The sequence below is a fragment of the Prunus avium genome, chromosome 5 (genome assembly GCF_965620075.1).
Source record: "Prunus avium chromosome 5, drPruAviu1.hap1.1, whole genome shotgun sequence".
Classification (NCBI taxonomy): Eukaryota; Viridiplantae; Streptophyta; class Magnoliopsida; order Rosales; family Rosaceae; genus Prunus; species Prunus avium.
This window is the reverse complement of record NC_142288.1, coordinates 18,679,260-18,698,167: the sequence shown is the minus strand read 5'-3', so window position 1 is coordinate 18,698,167 and position 18,908 is coordinate 18,679,260. Positions and strand designations below refer to the sequence as shown.

General features: G+C 37.9%; 4 protein-coding genes across 5 annotated transcripts; all 4 read right to left on the bottom strand.

Annotated features, from left to right (window-relative positions):
• Positions 1-6,184: 6,184 nt before the first annotated feature.
• Positions 6,185-8,359, bottom strand: LOC110756457 (phospholipase A1-IIgamma-like). Its single transcript, XM_021957896.2, has 2 exons — positions 7,676-8,359; positions 6,185-7,081 (listed from the first exon to the last, which is right to left on the bottom strand). Exons 1-2 carry the CDS (start codon positions 8,219-8,221, stop codon positions 6,464-6,466), a joined length of 1,164 nt encoding a protein of 387 aa, XP_021813588.1. The 5' UTR covers positions 8,222-8,359; the 3' UTR covers positions 6,185-6,463.
• Positions 8,360-8,929: 570 nt separating this feature from the next.
• On the bottom strand, positions 8,930-10,662 carry LOC110756430 (phospholipase A1-IIgamma-like). The gene is made up of 2 exons (XM_021957862.2): positions 10,111-10,662; positions 8,930-9,637 (listed from the first exon to the last, which is right to left on the bottom strand). Exons 1-2 carry the CDS (start codon positions 10,645-10,647, stop codon positions 9,044-9,046), a joined length of 1,131 nt encoding a protein of 376 aa, XP_021813554.1. The 5' UTR covers positions 10,648-10,662; the 3' UTR covers positions 8,930-9,043.
• An 840-nt stretch (positions 10,663-11,502) lies between these two features.
• Positions 11,503-13,231, bottom strand: LOC110756429 (phospholipase A1-IIgamma-like). Its single transcript, XM_021957861.2, has 2 exons — positions 12,660-13,231; positions 11,503-12,260 (listed from the first exon to the last, which is right to left on the bottom strand). Exons 1-2 carry the CDS (start codon positions 13,167-13,169, stop codon positions 11,631-11,633), a joined length of 1,140 nt encoding a protein of 379 aa, XP_021813553.1. The 5' UTR covers positions 13,170-13,231; the 3' UTR covers positions 11,503-11,630.
• A 619-nt stretch (positions 13,232-13,850) lies between these two features.
• On the bottom strand, positions 13,851-18,145 carry LOC110756462 (deSI-like protein At4g17486). 2 transcript variants are annotated; one of them, XM_088253562.1, is made up of 4 exons: positions 17,693-18,145; positions 16,003-16,290; positions 15,653-15,739; positions 13,851-14,249 (listed from the first exon to the last, which is right to left on the bottom strand). In XM_088253562.1, the coding sequence occupies exons 1-4, from the start codon at positions 17,868-17,870 to the stop codon at positions 14,098-14,100; spliced, it is 705 nt and encodes a 234-aa protein (XP_088109688.1). In that variant the 5' UTR covers positions 17,871-18,145; the 3' UTR covers positions 13,851-14,097. The 2 variants fall into 2 exon arrangements, with proteins under 2 accessions (XP_088109688.1, XP_021813593.1); XM_021957901.2 differs by having other exon boundaries at positions 15,653-15,733; positions 17,693-18,143.
• Between the last annotated feature and the right edge of the window lie 763 nt (positions 18,146-18,908).

Here is an 18,908-nt window from a genome sequence, read left to right as displayed (position 1 = left end):
TGGTGCGTCATGATGTCTTGTAGCACCGGCTCAAAATCCAGAGTGACCTTCCCGAACATAAGAGTGGTTCGGAAGTGTTTATAGGACGGAGGTAAGGATGTTAGCAACATAAGTGCCTTATCCTCCGTACTATAAATAACTTCCATCCTTTGCAAATCAGCAACACATCTATTGAAACTACTTAAATGTTCCATTAGATTACCTCCTTCTTCCATCTTCAGATTTAGGAGTTCTTCCTTTAGGAAGAGCTTGTTGGACAGCGACTTCCCTGCAAACATCTCTTCGAGCTTCTCCCATGTTTGCTTCGCTGTATCCTTCAACACGTTGATGAGCACATCATCGGAGAGGTAGTTTTCGATGGCTCCTCTGGCTAACTCGTCAAGTACACTCCACTCCTCATCTTTCATGTCTGCTGGCTTCTTTTCCTTGCCAACTAACACAACATGGAGATGTTGTTGTGTAAGAGCAGACCTCATCCTTCGTTGCCAAAGGGTGAAGTTCTCCTTGCCTGTGAAAGGCTTTAGCTCCACCTTCATGCTTGCTGCCTGTGGATGCTTCACATGCTGTGAACTACTACCACTCTCAGCTTCTTGTTCACTTGTCATCTTCAACACACTAGCACTCCAAAAAGAACTAGCCCAGCTGCCAAAACACAGCTCTGATACCACTTGTTGTGAATTAAGACTAACTCACTTCCCCTTAGGACCTTGTTGTTGATGAACTTTGTGACAAACTCTATGATGGATGAGTCTTACACACACACAGAAATTTAACCAAATAGAAATGACACAAGTGTTTATAGAGGTTCAGCCAAATGCCTACTTCCTCTTTGGTGATCTCCTTGAGAACTTTCACTAATGAAGATAGATTACAACTTTGGTTTACAAAGAAGGAAACCCCCTTAGAAATCTACCCTCACAATCTGTTTCTCTCTCACCCTTGCTCAACAACTTGATACACTTAGAGAACTCTCTTACTCTCCCCTTGGTATTTTCTGAACTTATAAGTTTCCAGCTTCTCTACAACTCTCTATACTTTGCACAAAATTATGCTCTTCACAACTTAATGTTCTCTTGCTTCCTCTTCCCTCTTATATAGGCCTTTGGACTCCAAGATAAGGTATCATTAAGTTCTGCACGTTCTTGCTTTAGTTATATAACTTTAGACACCTGTTCTTGGCAGCTCACAAAGCAAGGGAACAATGGATGATAGCTGCCATATATCTCTTGAACCAAGAGAGTATTCACTCATTGAAGCAAGTCATCAATTTGCCAAAGTGTTCTCCCCATCTTTCCAGCTGCTTGCCACCTTCTAATATCTCAGAATTGATCAGAAATATCCTTGCAAGTCGATAGAAAGTGATAGCACACAAAGGAAGACTTGAAAACGCGTAGAAAACTGAAACAGCAAAGTCGGGGCGACCGGTCGCGGATACCTTGCGACCGGTCGCGGATACCTTACGACCGGTCGCAGATACCTTGCGACCGGTCGCTTTGGCACAGAGTTGAAAACCAATTCAGACTTTGCAATCTGCCTAAAACCGACCGGTCGCCCATAACCTGCGACCGGTCGCTTGTCTTCATTTTTGTATCTTTTAATTGAGCCATTTTTTTTTTCTTCAACAATATCCAATCAACAAAGCAGATTTTCCAGTCACATACTCAATTCCAAAATCAATGGTTCCCTGAATGTATCTTAGAACCCGTTTAGCAGCTCCATAATGTTTCTTGGAAGGGTTGTGCATGTATCTTGCAAGCAGACTAGCAGGAAACATGATGTCAGGTCTGGTTGCAGTTAGATATAGGAGACTTCCTACAATCTTCCTATATAAACCTTCATCTGCAGCTTCACTTCCATCTTCTCTTTGCAATTTATCAGTAGCAACCAAAGGAGTGCTCACTGATTTGCAGTCTTTGAGCCCAAATCTATCCAAGAGAGTAAGAGCATACTTCTTTTGATGGATAAAGATGCTCCCTTCAGTTTGAGTTACTCCCATACCAAGAAAATGATGGAGCAGCCCTAAGTCTGACATTTCATACTTGCACATCATCTCAGCCTTGAATTCTTTTATCATTGCATCACTGCTTCCAGTATACACTATGTCGTCTACATAGATTGACACAATTAGTGTGCCAACACCTTCTTTGACTCTCACATAAAGAGTAGCTTCACTTGGACTTCTGTGAAAACCACACTGAGAGAAGTAAGTGTCGATTTCACTGTACCAAGCCCTTGGAGCCTGCTTTAGCCCATAGAGAGCTTTCCTCAGTCTATACACCTTGTCTTCAGCCCCTTTAACCACAAAGCCATCAGGTTGATCAACATAAACCTCTTCTTCAAGGATGCCATTTAAGAAGGCAGATTTGACATCTAGTTGCCACAGTTTCCAGCCTTTCTGTGCAGCTAGTGCAATAAGAGTTCTAATAGTGTCTAACCTTGCTACAGGAGCAAAGGTTTCATTGAAATCAATCCCTGGTTTCTGTGTATAACCTTTGGCTACAAGTCTTGCCTTGTGTTTTGAAATGGAGCCATCAAGGTTTAGCTTTGTTTTGTATATCCACTTTACTCCCACAATTGGTTTGCTGCTTGGTCTGTCAACCAATTCCCAAGTGGAATTCTTCTCTATCATGGATATCTCTTCAGTCATAGCCTTTTTCCAAGCTTCATCTTTGACTGCTTCACTGAAACTTTCAGGTTCAATGATACTCATCTTGCATTGAGCATACACTTCATCCAAACTCTTCCATTTCCTTGGAGTGTGATCATAGATTTCCTGATTTGAGGTTGTAGAATCATGTGTAACTGATTCTTGGACAGTTTGCAAGTCTGTACTAGAGGGTGATTGTTGTAAATCACTTAGTTCTGAAACCAAGTCAGATGTTTGTGAACTTGATTCATCAGTCCATGGCACAGAGATATGCACTGCCTCATTGGTTTCCCAATTCCACATTGATTCTTCATCAAAAATGACACTTCTAGACAACTCAACCTTTTGAGTTCTCAAATTGAGTACTCTATACCCTTTTTCACAACTGCCATATCCCACAAATATCCCTTTCATTCCAGTTTCCTCCAGCTTGTGTCTTTTCTGAGAGGGAACATGAATGTAGCATAGTGAGCCAAAAATTCTCAAGTGTTTGACACCTGGTTTTCTCCCACTAAACTGTTCAAATGGTGTTGTATTGTCCAAAGCACTTGTTGGACTTCTATTCTGCAGATACACTGCTGTATTTACAGCTTCTCCCCAAAACTTCAGTGGAATCTTCTTTTCATACATCATTGTTCTCGCCATCTCCATCACAGTGCGATTCTTCCTCTCTGTAACCCCATTCTGTTGTGGAGAGTAAGCAACCGTCAACTGTCTCTCTATACCCATCTCTTCACAAAACTTTGAAAAATCCTGAGATGTGTACTCTCCTCCTCTGTCACTTCTCAGTTTTTTAATTTGGTAACCACACTGCAGTTCAACCATGACTTTGAACTTTCTGAAAATGTTCAGTGCTTGAGACTTATACTGCAAGAAAAATATCCAACACATTCTAGTGTGGTCATCAATAAAAGTGAGAAAGTATTTGTTCCCACCAAGAGTCACGGTCTGCATTGGACCACAGATGTCAGAATGAATCAGTTCTAGAGGCTGTGAAGCTCTCCAAACCTTTTCTTTGTTGAAGGAACTTCTGTGACTCTTGCCTATAGCACAGCCAGAACAAACTTTCTTAACTTCTTGCAATTTAGGCAAACCCTGCACCATATCCTTCTCTTGCAGGAGCATCAAACTAAGGTAGTTTAGATGTCCATATCTCCTGTGCCATAACCAAGATGATTCTTCCAGAGTTGCCTTATTAGCCATGACAGGATTGATATATTGAAGGTCTAAGGGAAAGCATCGGTTCCCTTTCATTTGCACTCTTGCAATCAATTCTTTCATCTGTTTTCCTTCATAAATATCAACCATATTGTCACCAAACACTAACCAATGCCCATGTTCTACCATCTGCCCCACACTCAACAGGTTTTCATCCAATCCAGGCACAATCATTACCTCTTTGATATATTTAGTAACACCTTGCACCTCAATTGCCAAAGTGCCTTTTCCTGTTGATTGTACTAGATCACCAGTACCCATTTTGACTCTACACCTCACATTTCTATCAATATCAACAAGTAGAGACTCATGAGATGTCATATGGTTGCTACATGCACTGTCAATATACCAAACATTCTTATTTCTACTAATAGTGGCAGCATGGCAGGCATAAAACATAGTAGCAGGTTCTGTTACCAGATTTGCAATGTTAGCAAGCTTCCCTGCCTTTGCTTGATTGCAGTCCTTGATGAAATGTCCAAACCGGTTGCAGCCATGACACCTTTGCTTCCCTTTAAACCAACACTCACCATGGTGTAGTTTATCACAGTGTTTACACTTTTCTTTGGCCTGCTCAGGTTTGTCACCTTGACTGACAGAGTTTTGAGATTTAGGATCCCATTTTTTACCCTTCGATTTCCAATTCTTCTTTGGCTTAAAGTCACCAGAGGCAGAGTTGAATTGTGCTCCCTTCTGAGTTACACTCATGCTACTGAAGGCTTTCTCAGTAGTGTTCTCAGCATGCCTATCTAGGCGCTGAGCAAATCCTCTCAAGGCAGCAATCACCTCCTGTACCTCAATGGCCTCAATATCCTTAGTTTGTTCAATCACGTAGCAGACTGGATCAAACTCCTTGGTCAAGCTTATGAGCAATTTCTGAACCAAACGCCCTTTGGATAGATCTTCCCCAAGCCCTTTCATCTGATTTACCAACTCAAGTAAACGAGTAAGGTACATTGACAAGGTCTCATCATCCCTCATCCTTGTGTACTCAAAATCACGTCTCAGACCTTGAAGTTTGATAGATCTGACCTGTTTGTCACCATGAAACTCTTGGTGTAAGATATCCCAAGCTCCCTTCGAGGTTTCTTCATTCGAGATTCTGGGAAATATATCATCGGAGACAGCTCCTTGGATGATACCAAGAGCTTTAGCATCCTTAATTAACAGAGCTTCTTTCTCCGATGTCGATGACCCTTCTACCTCAGTCTTCTTCCCCTTCGAATCTGAGATTCCAGTTTCCACTAAATCCCAGAGTCCGTGCGATTTGAAAATGGTCCTCATCCGAATCTTCCAAAATTCAAAGTTATCACCATTGAATATTGGAGCCCGAAGATCACCACCACTTGACCCAGCCATTTGAGACCGGAATCGATGAACTGAGTCGGAAATTTCTCGTTGGATTTTCCAAGCTCAGCACACACAGTGTTGACGCCCACTATCCAGATCCAACCTTCGCTCTTGATACCATGTTGAGATTTGGATTAGCAAGAGAGCTCAAAGAGAAGGAAGAGAGTGAGAGAGCTACGAAGAGAAAATCTAGATTTGGAAATATTCTCAGATGCAATCTGCTGTGCATTGCAGAGATCACACCTTTTGTATTTTTGTATATTCTCATTACATCAGCTCAACCAATCAAATACATCAGCCAATGTGGATATGACACATGGCAGCACAAAGGCTAAGAGCCGTTGGAAAATAACTGGCTTCTCTACACCTTACACTTGGCATATTAGCTCAAGTCACTCAACTAAACATATTAGCTTAATCAACTAATCAGAAATTAGCTAGGCAGTTTACATTTCAACAGTCAAGAGGGTCTAGCAGACACTCCCACTCGTTCTCGCCGCTCAGAACCCTCCACCTGGCTGCAAAGCTACCTTTAGGAACTAAGCCATCTGAGCACTCAATTTGGCTAAAGTAGGGTGAGAAGGAGAGGCAGGGTCGATGGTGCTACCTTCATGAGGAATGAAAAACTCATCCTCCCCCATGGCGGCGAGAGTTTGAAACTAGAGTCGGCAATTCCAAAATCACTACTCTGATACCATGCTAAAGTATGAGATACTATGAGAGAATATGCGTTTGTTGGAATTTTCTGTGTATAAGTCCTTGTAGGAGGTCATATTTATAGTACAATAAAACCTTGAAGGCAAAGAAAAGTAATAACTCCTAATTCTATTTACAGTTTGAAATAAAAAATAAAAGGGATATCAATTGCAATAAATATGGAAACCCTTGGTGTGCAAGGAAAGTTTAATTAGTCAAGAAGTCATGTCAACAATTTGCACAAACAATGAGGTTGCGAAAATGCTTGGACAAACGAAAAGGAATTCTTGATTTTATTTTATTTATTTTTTATACAAGTCGGAAGAGGAGGGAAATCGAACCAAACCTCGAGTGTAAGGGTACATGCTCTTAACCATTTGAGTTACAAACTCCTTACCTTGAAGATGTTTTATTATAACAAATTTCTTATGCTCATTTTTCAATTGAGCTGAAACTAAGGAAACAATAGGAACATTAAAACTAGATGCTATAGTTTATTTGGTGCGTGGAGTTCTTCCTTATCCCAGTCCCACATGATTGTCAATTTAAATACTAGGCTCCATCATCATCATCGTCATCGTCATCTTTCTCATGATCCATTAACTCCCAGGAGCCGTCCTCCATTTGAACCATAGAGTTGTTCCTCTCTATCCACCACTTAGGAATTATATGATATTTATCATCTAGACCATCCAAAATTTTGTTTACCAATGCAAGATCTCGATTAATTTCCAATTTAAAATCATTGTTTCTCCCTTGTGTTCCTGCCACTCCATGCAAGTAAACCTCCAACTGATGCACAGAGTCTATTGCATTCTTCAAGTAGGGCGATTTGAGAGTGTCGATTACCAACTCTTTTCCAACAGGAACATAAGGTAGAATTGGTAACTTAGGGACGGGATCCCATTCGTTGGTGATACGCAAGACCCGAAGATTTTCGAGACTAGAGAATACCTTCTTGAAGCCTTGGTCTCCCATATTCGGGCAGGCAAACACAATGGCTGTGACAAGACTCACATTGTTTGAGTTTGTAGGCTTATTGTATCCGTTATAAACAATATCAGTTGCATTTAGAACTGCAATAGCTGAACCCATGCTGTGGCCAGTGACAGTAATGCTGATCTCCTCGTCCTTGTATTGGTCTACTAGTTCTCTAACTGCAGCTAGAACCTGAAAACAATATACAGAAGATATAGATGGAAATTTATGTTTTCACTTTCATTTTTCTGTTATAAAAGTTGATCAATCCCAGTTGAAATATCTGATTTGGTGTTATAAAACTTGATCAAATCATAAGCCATGTTGAATATTTGGTTTGTTTAATCTGAGTAGTTTCACTTGTTCTGTGTGAATTTCGTGACTAGATAGAATATTAGTGCGATGTGTTTGGATGGGAGTTGGTTTGGTAACAAAAAAAAATTTATAAAAGAAAAAAGATGGTTCGTTTCGGGTGATATTTCATTACTATTTTACCTTTTTTATGTCTATTACCATACTGCCGTTAATTTTCAAGTGTAATATTACAATAGTACTTAATTTAGAGGAATAAGGATGTAAGTGTTCAAACTATCTCATTTATTTTATAAAAACTCAAGAACTTACTTTTAGTGGTATTTGTTCTGGCATTCGTGGCTAATGGTCTCTATTCCTGATTTATGAATACAATTATCGTCTTTCTTTTAAATTGAGATAACAGTTGGTACTTGTAGAATCTATCAATTCAACTTAAAACAAAAATAGAATAAAAAAGAAACTTATATATACCTGATCTCTGCAACTAGCAGTTTTATTGTGTGCTGACTCAGAGTCAAGATTAGTATAATAGCCATGCCAACCAAGGTGCACCTGAGGATTATGTTCCTTGCCCAGAATATCAGAAGCTGAGGAAAAAAGTATCGTAGCGTCGACCTCTACCTCTTGGTCCAACATGGTTCCTCTCCATGAAATCAGAATGTCCCTTCTTCCTAACACTTTGCTTCCTTCATCTGTCGACACCGCAACAAATCCCAACAAGCTTGATTTCCCAGGTGCATATCTTGTTGCTGCATACAAATACTTCTTCACCTCGTACTTGTATGGATTGCCTGTCTCCAAACCCACCTTAGAGAATAAATTTCTCTTGGCATACCGGGGAAGTCCGATATTCTTCGAAATTGATGTTGGCTTGTCAATGAATCCGTAACCAATGGCTCCAGCCCTTTCACCGTAGTGAATGATGTAGCGGCGAAGATCGATGTCAAGAGGGTCTAGCAGACCCTCCCACTCGTCCTCGCCGCTAAGAACCCTCCATCTGGCTGCAAAGCTACCCATGAAGTTAAATTTTTCTTTTGCTAATTACCAATAAACAACTAAAGGGAGGATTAATTGGAACAAATTAACCTTGATGCATTATCTATTGATGTCGAAGCTCCAGTATTTATAGTGAAGGATGTACTACTTATCTTGTTTCTTTGCTCTTCAAAATTAGCAATTGGTCAAATTCCCAGCCGTATGAACAAGACCTCCAATTAAATATTTAATGTCCCCCATGTTTGGTTGTTTGCTTGCTTAGTTTACCGGCCAGCTAGTTAACTTGAAAGGACTAAATATGATAAGGATTTAGTATATTAATATTGAAACCTTGATGTCTTGCACGCATATATTTTGGATCATTATTGCTAGTCATATATGATTGTTTTTTTTGGGTTGAAAAGTAATATGATTGTTTAATATCACTTGATCCTTCTTCAACCTTTGATTATTATTCTTTGTTTAATGCATTATGGTTATGTTCTTCACGTCATAATTAACGTCTGATATATGTAACCTTTTAATGATTAATAAATACAACTACTTAACCATTTGTTTTGGGATTAAGGTGGCAAATGACTTAAAATATTAACAACAATCTGCAATATAATATTGATCTGATCTATCCATTCGGTGAAATTTGCTTTATAGTATAAGTTGTATTCATATTTGGCATTTTAGTTGCTTTGTACTTGTTTTGTTTATCTTATCAATAAAATATTGTCACCCTTTTATCAACCAAATATGACATGTGATTATTAGCTCAAATTATTTATTATCAAGTATGACATGTAATGATAAGCAAATAAATAGAAACGTGTAACTCCACAAATATTAGGCACATCAATCATCATCACTTTGATGATCCATCAACACCCAGGAGCCATCGCCCATTTGGAGCATAGACTTGTTCTTCTCTGTCCACCACTTAGCAACTATAAGATACTCATCTTTTAGCCCGTCCAAATATTTGTTTACTAATGCAAGATCACGTTTAACTGCCAATTTAAAATCATTTTCTCCTTGTGTTCCTGCAACTCCATGTAAGTAAACCTCCAAACTGTGCAGGCTCTGTTTTGGATCCTTCAAATACGGTGATTTGAAAGTGTCGAATCTCAGCTCTTTTCCGACATGGAGATAGTTTACAAACGGCGGTAAAGAAGGGATTAAATCGTAGTCATTCGTGACGCGCAACGCATGAAGATTTTTCAGACCATAGAACACATTGCTGAAGCCTCGGTCTCCAAGACGAGGGGCAGCAAAAACAATGGCCGTGACAGGACAGACTGGATGGCCTGGGGGCTTATTGTATCCATTATAAACAATGTCTGTAGCATTTAAAATTCCCATTGCAGCGCCCATGCTGTGGCCAGTGACAGTTATGCTGATTGTCTCATTCTTGTATTGGTTCACTACTTCTTTAATTGCAGCTAAAGCCTGAAAATATAAGAATACATAAACTTTATTTCTTTTGCAGATCAGAATATTTCAATTTTTTCTCCAAAGAAATGTTGTTGTTTTGTTTACATATAGGAGCAACAAAAATTTAGACTATCAAATACTAAACCATAAATTAATATATATTGATCCGATATTTGGTACGATGGTTCAAATTGGGGCTGCTTCTGCAAATGCTAAAACAACTTTCTAACAACTAGAAGTGCTTTTGGATCACAAAGATGCTCTAGGAACTTCTTCAAGAATCACTTCAAAGTGTTTTTTTTTAGGAAACACTTGAATTTTTAATAAACTAAACCTGAAGTACTTCTAATAGAGATAGAAGCGCTTCCTAAAAAACCGCTTATGAGCAAAAGTGTCTTTTACAGAAGCAGTTACAAACGGGTTAGTCCAATGCACATCACTAGCTAGCTCATCTAACAAAAACTTAAACATTAATAAAACAAAGTTACCTGAGCCCTACAACTAGTTTTGTTGTGTGGAGACTGAGGGTCAACATGAGTGTAATAGGAATGGAAACCATGGTGAACCTTAGGGTCATGCTTCTTTCCTAGAATATCAGAAGCACTAACCAAATCGAACACTATGTCAATACCCCACTCTGCCACCAACTCCGTTCCTCTCCATGAAACCAAAATGTCCCTCCTCCCCAACACTTTCTTTCCCTCATCCGTTGTCACTGCAACGTAACCTAACCAGATCGATTTCCCGGGTGATAATGTCGTTGCAGCGTATAAATATTTCTTCACCTTGTACTTGTATGGATTAGACTTCTCCAAACCTACTTTAGAGAACAAATATCTCTTAGCATATCGAGGAAGTCCGCAGTTGTCTGATTTTGTCTCATCAATGAAGGCGTCAGCTATGGCGGCAGCCCTTTCCCCGCAGTGAAGGATATAGCGGCGCAGATCAAGGTCGAGAGGGTCGAGTAGACCCTCCCACTCAGTCTCGCCGCTGAGAAGCCTCCACCTTTTTGCTATGCTATTCATGGTTGTTTTCTTCTGCTTAACCAGCTTGCAAAGGATTGATATTAGTAACTAACAAACTTTAAAAGCATTGATCTTCTTGCTTAACCAACTTGAGGGGATTGATATTCTTGATGCATGCTTCTGTCATGACTCACATGCACCATCCAACCTCTTGGTAATCTCTAATCACGTATCTGTTTTGCTTATTGTTTATTTATTTTCTTTGATGTTTAATTTCGTTACTTTCTCGAAATTATTAGTTGATCTATGGTATTCTTAAACTATGATTAACAGATAAACATGCACAAACACGTATATACACATACATACATATGTGTGTATACACGAAGGTGAACATGAGAAATGTCTCAAAAATCTTATTAGTAAACCGAAACACATAACTAGAGTTTATACATAAAAAAAGCCCCAAAGGAAAACAGACACAAATCTTTTCATCTTACTGGTATGTTAATCTTGATCAATCTCTTGATCTTGTAAATTTTTGTTTTGGGGAAATTCTATATAGACCCTATTATTTGCTCACTGAACCTTACTACAGTATTTGTGTACCCAAAACTGCCTGTTTTAACCTCATATAAAATGAAAGGAAAACTGAAAAAATTAGAAAAACGCATATTAGAAAGCGGTTGGTCTCTAATTAAGGGCTCGTTTGGGAGTGATTTTATGGAGAAGCACATGGGAGATACTTCTTCCCAAAAGTGATAATCACTCCCAAACGAGCCCTAAATCCACATTGAGTGATTTTATAGTTAGGCTGATCACATAAGATCATAAAAAGGACTTAGTCTAGGTCCAGATTAATAACTAGAATTTCTTTATTTCACCAATTTTATTCTTTTGGTGCTTAATTCGAGAGGCAATAAGATATATAGAACTTCATTGATAGTAAAAGAAAGAGTACATAAAAGGCCACAACAGGGGCAAACTTTATTTATGCGACATTGTCATGCATATATAATATACGTTGATCAACTACATGGTTTTCATGCATCGTCATCTTTTTCGTGATCCATTAAAACCCAGGAGCCATCATTCTGTTGAACCATGGACTTGTTCTTCTCTATCCACCACTTAACAACAATACGGTACTCATCTTTTACGGCATCCAACAATTTGTTTACCAGGGCAATGTCACGATCCACTTCCAATTTGAAACCATTTGCACCTTGCGTCCCGGCAACTCCATGCAAGTAAACCTCCAAATCGTGAAACATCTCTACTATGCCGATCCAGTCATCATAATCCGAAAGAGCCTTGAGGTAGGGCGACATAAGACTGTCGAATCGCAACTCCTTTCCGACATGCACATATTTTCCTTCAGGTGATAAAATAGGGGCAAGATCATTAGCATTCGTGACACGCAGGACGTGAAGATTTTTTAGACTGGAGAATACTTTGTTGAAGCCTGAGTCTCCGAGGCCAGGGCAGGCAAACACAATGGCCGTGACGAGAGATGCCTTGCCTGACTTGTCGCTAAGCTTATTGTATCCATTATAAGCAATGTCCATTGCGTTTAGGATTCCAATTGCAGCACCCATACTATGGCCCGTGACAGTTATGCTGATCTCCTCGCCTTTGTATTTCTTCAACAGTTCTTTGACTGCAGCAAGAGCCTGAGACAATGAAAAATTCAACAATTCTTTGATTAAAGAAACATTGATGTATGCATATAGTTAGGCCACGCTTAGAAGGTGGGGCTGAACATGGAAAATACAATTAAAATGGACAAATTATGCATGGAATATTAAATTGGACAACCGTATAGTATAATAATTTGTATAACATAGAGAGCTTCTATTGACTTATATGAGGGACACCTTTGTAAAGTTCCGTTTCGCATTGTATTCCATTGATCCGAATCGTCATTATTCATAGATTATCTCTCCGAAAGATCACTCAAATCGAAAAACAGTTAACTGTTGATTTGAGGCTAGAAATTTTAGCATGTTTTTGGAAATAAGAGACTAAACTGAAGTTAAAAATTAATTATAATTAACCTCTAAAAACTATACCTGGTTTCTGCAACTAGTATAATAGTTAAGCCAACCGGAGTGCACCTTAGGCTCATTGACATTGTCCTTGCCCAGAATGTCAAAAGCTGGGACTAAAGTGGTCTCTCTCTCAATATCAAACTCCTTCTCCAACTTGGTTCCTCTCCATGAAATCAGAATATCCCTCCTCCCCAACACGCGCTTCCCTTCATCTGTTGTCACTGCAACATAACCCAACCAGATCGATTTCCCAGGCACTAATTTTGTTGCCGCATATAAGTATGTCTTCACAACGTACTTGTATGGACTGGAACTCTCCAAACCCACCTTGGAGAACAAGTTTCTCTTTGCATATCGAGGAAGTCCAGAGTTCTTCGATTTTGGCTCGTTGATGAAGGCGTCAGCAATGGCGGAAGCCCTTTCTCCATAGTGAATGATATAGCGGCGGAGATCAATGTCGAGAGGGTAAAGTAGACCCTCCCACTCAGTCTCGCCACTGAGAAGCCTCCACCTTCTTGCTATGGCATCCATGATCACCTTCTTCTTGCCTCACCAGCTTGAAAGGATTGGTATTATTGATTAACCAAAACGTGAAAGGATTGATGTTCTTGCTTGACCAACTTGAAGGGATTGATACTCTTGGTGCATGCTTCTCTCATGACTCATGCACCAACCAATTAACACACGTTTCGTTTTGCTTGCTTATTTATTTTCTTTCCCAATTCTCTCTGTCATTTTTTCAACAATCCAGAAAACCAAAAACCAAAAATTCTTCTCAGAAAAATAAAGCCAAAAATGTTAGCTTGGTTTTGATAAGAACCGAAATAAACCAAAGTTTACTAGTGTGCTCAAGCGCTAATTAATATAATCACTAATCTGGAATTGCTCCATAATAAGATCCATAATCTGAACCGTTCATGATTCATTATCATCGTAAGTGTTCTCATTGTCTTCTTGAAAATTATGTGTTCGTCTATCTATTCAAATTTAGATGATTTTTGGCATAATAATACATGAACGAGGACCTAGAGGTTGAACGGTTCAGATAATGGGTTCACATTGTATAGTGCGCTCAAACGAGTGATCAACAACATAGTAATTTACAAATTGGTTAGCACTTGGGCATAGAAATGTAAGACATCGTCAAGGATCCACGACATTAACAAGGTGACAAACTTCCACTACAATTTCTTTGGATATAAATAGCATCTATGAACAGCGTATTAAGTACAATTTGTATTAAATACAGGATCAAAATATACCGAATGTACGTTTTTGAATGATAGTTCGGATACAATACTCGTACATTTTCAACGATACAGGCAGCAGACAAATCTCTAGCATCATCATTATGCCAGAAACTATCGCCAGAGACATGTTTTGTGATACATTCAGAATCATTAGACTCTTAAGTACAAACACAGACACAAGAAAACCCAAATTCAATGAGAGGAAGAAATTAATGTTCCCTTGCTAACCTCACGGGTTTTTCCTTCAGGAAAGCTACATCACCTGTTGGTGTAGTCAGCAGATGATGATTTGGCCCCTCTTCACTTCCTTCTGTTCCAGATGATGCGATGGATTCTGATCCGTCATCATCATCATCCTCACCTGTATTGACAAAATAAAAACGGTTCAAAAAAATCTTGTAAGAGACACACATGTTAATAATTGATGGCAGCCTGCATGGCAGGATCCAGAAAACATCAGCTTAACCAACTAGAGTTCCCAACTTTCCATGACCAGATCAATATCCCAACCAAATGCAATTAAGCCAGGAGGTTGATTCCATCAGAGTGTTTGATGATTCTACCTCTTCCTTCAAATGAACTCGCTACAGATTTGCTAAGATTTAGTAGCAGCTTATCCAGGAAAGGTAAACGGAACATAGATTGTGCGATGAAATTCTACAGCGTTATTGATATTCTCTTTGATTAACATGCACCAGAACTCCAGGTTGTGTGCTTTGCTTCATTTGTTAATCCAGCATCTCCACAACCTCGTGCACAATGTGATCATTTTTTTTTATTTTTAAAGGAAACAAATTTTATTGCAATAGAAAATAAAATACAGAGATGGCCAAGTGCCACACAGAAACAGAAAACAAAGAAACAGTAACTAGACTGAACAAAACCCTAAGCTACTGCACAGTGTGATAATGCTCAAATAAAAATGAAAAACAGTTGCTCAAAGAAATGATGGGTGGTTTGAAACCACTTGGCTTGTATTTTAATTATAGGTTCTAGAGAAATGTGCAAATCTATTGGTTTTATTTGTTGTTTTCGGGCATTAATTTTAGACTCAAGCGTCATTCAACCAACCTTGGGCAAACAATACACAGACTCAAGCAATCAAACATACCTAACACGTTTAGTCAATTTCAACCATGCATAATCTCATTTGTTCAGCCTTGGTTGGCTGAATGAGGTTCAGACACATAATTAAAAAACTTCTACAGGTATCTAACTTTTTTCACAGCTTCATGTTTTCATCGCCTCACTTATTATCATGTGCATAAGAATCGCTCAAGTAGAATCGCCCAACTCTCTTTATTGTTGGTATATATCGCAAACATTTTTAAATAATATTGATAACAGATTGAAGAACCAACGATGGTGTGCTTATAGTTGAGTGCCCCACTATAGTTCAACGTTTCCTATTTTCACTCTCACCTACTACTTTCAACCAGCCCGCTCTCCCATGCATTCCAACCCTCTCTTCTAACCCCCACTCATTGCACACACATGATATCTGCATGGGCCTTCTGTAGTACTATGAAGAAAAGGATCTGCTTCAGTTCAATTTTCCTTCCTTATTTTATATTTCTGCAATGATATAGATAGACATGGCATATAAGTTTCCCATGCAAAGACATGACCATGTTCATACCATAATTTTTTTCCGTTCTCTTAGACAGCTGATGCAAGCATAATACGCTTAGGCTTAAGTCAGAAAAATATGCAAAATTGTGATTCAAACATCTTTAGAAAAATGACTGTCAACCGGGAACATACCAGAATATGCAGGATGGTCAGGAAGATGTCTCACTGCTGCAATTTGAATGCTTTCTGGCAGAAGACAGTTACAGAAAGAACCTGAAACTTGAGAAAAACCTCTACTTAGATAAATGAAAAGATCATTGAATCATCAACAAAGTAAAGTTTTAGACCTCTATAAAACCCATTTCCGATAATGATGTTGATCTGCCTATTCAAAGGAATCTATGGGCATCAAAGCAAAGTTAATAAATAGTATCCAACCCTAACAAGGATATGTCATTCATTTATAAGGTCTAGAAGCACCCCCATGAAGTTCAAGATAGCTTGCTCTTGTGAATACTTAAGTAGAGTATCTTTACTCTCACCTACTTTGGCCAGCCGATTTACCCATCCTGGTATAGGCTTTCCAGTTAGCCGCATGCAGACCTCATCAGTAAAATGGTTGCAATTCTTGGCAATTAAATGATAAGTATCACCATGATACTTTCCAGAAAGGTGCTCCATAAATGACCGCAATTCTGCGCGAGACATATCAGTGCTGCCCAACAGGACTGACCTTCTGAAGATGAAGCCAGGACAACTTCTTGGTTCCACCTCAAAAACCCCACTGCTAGGATACTCATGGGCTCCAAATCCGTACTCCAAGCCATGAACTGGGTATAAAAATAGTTAGAACTTTGTCAGGCATTTCATCTATAATTTAATATGAAGACTTCCAAGGAGATTCCGTCCAACTACTCAAGTATAAAATATAGAAAAACCAAAGGAAAAACAAACAAAAATAATGTGTAATGTGTTGCAAAGAAAGAACTAAGAAACTGAATGTATTTCATTACCAGTGAATAGAGGTGTTTATATAGAATTCCAAAACACAAATTCAGCAATACAGATCAGCCTAATGATTAGGAATTGAGCCAATCGATGAACAGTTAAAGTAATCAAGGAAGTCAAATCTTCAATCCGAATCAATTTGAGGGTGTAAACTAGCCTATACTCCAGTATAAAGGATTCTATAAACTCAATGACTTAATGTAATTCTCCAATATTTTTATTGCAGGTTTTTCATGTTCAGGTATTCCATGGTTCATTAAGCATTATACCATTAATTCAACATATAATTCTCTCTAGTTACAATTACCCTTTATATAAGTTGATCCTTCACTCATGTTGTAAGTTTTGTATGATATATTTCCAGAAAACCCTGCATATATTTTGATGCTTCTATTCCAAGACCGCAATTGTAGACCTTAACTCTACTACAGATCTTGTAGAACTTACAATTATCTCTATCCATTATCTTACTCTCTTACACAGAGTCTTAAAACTATTTAATCATTTAATATAATAATCATAATAAATAAAAGGTTTCTAACTGTTAAAGTTCTGTACAAAAGTGCAATATTATTTTCTCATTTGGCACTTAAGATCTTCAAAAAGAAAAACGATTAAATTTATAAACTTCCTCTGTTATGTAAATATCAAATTTTGTTTTTTAGAAAGTACCGTTAACACTCCAAAATACTAATCCTTACCTATATTTGGATCTCTTTATGCATGGAACTGCATTTTTCATATGATAAGAAAATAGTTTTCGTACATCAAGACACACATAGCTGCTTAGATTTCATCATAGGATTATTTGAAATCTGCTGTAGGGAAATTCTCCGAAACAATAATTGTTTACATCTTGTCAATGATCAAAATAATGAGCAAGATTTCAGACATTGTGCATATGCAATCTCTTGTAGTTACCATTTCAGTCACTCTATTCTCTTACAAACATTAGCATAGCTTGTCAATAAACTATAAGCATATCACAGTTTGCAGAGCAAATCTAACAACAACCACAACAATGTCCACCATACTCCTATTTCCACATAACTATCCATCCATACGAACAAAATACACCATGACATTTCTAAAAATTCAAAATTTATAGCAATAAACCCAAAATTGTTCACAATTAAACAGAAATAACACCTAAATTGAAAATGAAAATTCACAAATTCAAATTTCAATTACTAAGAGAGCTGAAAAGCCACGAAAGTCGCATACCTTCGATGCCGGAGTGGAAGATCCCAAATCCAAACCAGTAAAGGTAGTTATTTACAGGCGTGAGATCGTAGACATTGAGGTACAAAAGGGCGCGATTTTTTTTCCGATCAGTCTTCTCCTTCTCTGCGCTCGAGGTCGAGGTTGAGGTCGGGCTTGAGCTCAAAGGAAACAACCGCATTGTATTGAGTCGCTAACCCTAATTTCCTCAATTGCGTTCTGAAATAATCACAAGCTGATCATCGTGTTCGCCAATCAGAAGGAACCTCAGGGAAGTGAATATAGTAGATGTTTTCTAACCTCGAGTTGTGTGTTTGGTTGCCGAGAAAATTTTAGGAAAATGGGGAAAGTTTTAATGTAAATTTTGGAGTTTTAGGATTTAATTATTTTTTACGATTATTGGAAGCTTTTTTTGTTCGTTGAATTTCGAAAGTGTGCGAATCATCTTAGGGGACGACGATTAAGTTATTAATGCAGTTCGCTCCAAACAAGTGAAGGTTAGGACAATGCCCTTTGTTTTTTCGTAAATGACGAACTTGCCCTATGGCAATGACTTTCTTTTGGGTACATATAAAGTCTTAAATATCAATAGTTTCGGAAATATCAGTGGTTCAAAAACACGGAAATATCGATGGAAATATCGGGAAAATATCAATATTGATAAAAATTAGATAAAAAACATGGAAATTGTAATAAATATATGGAAATTTTTAATGAAACTTTAGAAGAAGTTTATTTAGTCAATCATCTATTATTTTGACACAAAATTGGAAGGAAATGCATTGCATAATGGGTTTGAGTGATTTAAGTTGATTATATTGCAAGTTGACAAATTCTGTGACTTAGAAAATCTTGAGTAATTAATGAACGAGAATTAAACACACCCTAGTAATTTATTTATCATTTTTTAGTACAATATTTTACATTTTATAAATTACATGATAAGATACATGAGTAACCTTATTTTACATTATTCACTGGACATGGTGCACATTCTTATATTTATTATTTATCAAAAATTGAAAAATAATTAAAGATGTAAACCAACTTAATTTGTCATGAAAAATTAGGCACGTTACCATGCTTAAAAAATAATAGTGAAGATTGAAAATTAACTAAGAACATAAATAAATTTATCCAAGGAAGAATTAAATAGGAAATAAAGAAAATGATTATAGAGATTTAAGTAATCAAGCAACAATTTATTTCACCTTATTCG

Excerpts from the sequence above, each read along its gene's own strand:
- LOC110756457 (XM_021957896.2), bottom strand. The coding sequence starts at position 8,221 with ATGGGTAGCTTTGCAGCCAGATGGAGGGTTCTTAGCGGCGAGGACGAG. Across the intron at positions 7,082-7,675 it reads CTGCTAGTTGCAGAGATCAG|GTTCTAGCTGCAGTTAGAGA; the intron begins GTATATATAAGT and ends TATTGTTTTCAG.
- LOC110756430 (XM_021957862.2), bottom strand. The coding sequence starts at position 10,647 with ATGAATAGCATAGCAAAAAGGTGGAGGCTTCTCAGCGGCGAGACTGAG. Across the intron at positions 9,638-10,110 it reads AAACTAGTTGTAGGGCTCAG|GCTTTAGCTGCAATTAAAGA; the intron begins GTAACTTTGTTT and ends TTATATTTTCAG.
- LOC110756429 (XM_021957861.2), bottom strand. The coding sequence starts at position 13,169 with ATGGATGCCATAGCAAGAAGGTGGAGGCTTCTCAGTGGCGAGACTGAG. Across the intron at positions 12,261-12,659 it reads ATACTAGTTGCAGAAACCAG|GCTCTTGCTGCAGTCAAAGA; the intron begins GTATAGTTTTTA and ends TCATTGTCTCAG.
- LOC110756462 (XM_088253562.1), bottom strand. The coding sequence starts at position 17,870 with ATGCGGTTGTTTCCTTTGAGCTCAAGCCCGACCTCAACCTCGACCTCG. Across the intron at positions 15,740-16,002 it reads AAATCGGCTGGCCAAAGTAG|TTTCAGGTTCTTTCTGTAAC; the intron begins GTGAGAGTAAAG and ends GTTTTTCTCAAG. Across the intron at positions 14,250-15,652 it reads TGACCATCCTGCATATTCTG|GTGAGGATGATGATGATGAC; the intron begins GTATGTTCCCGG and ends TTGTCAATACAG.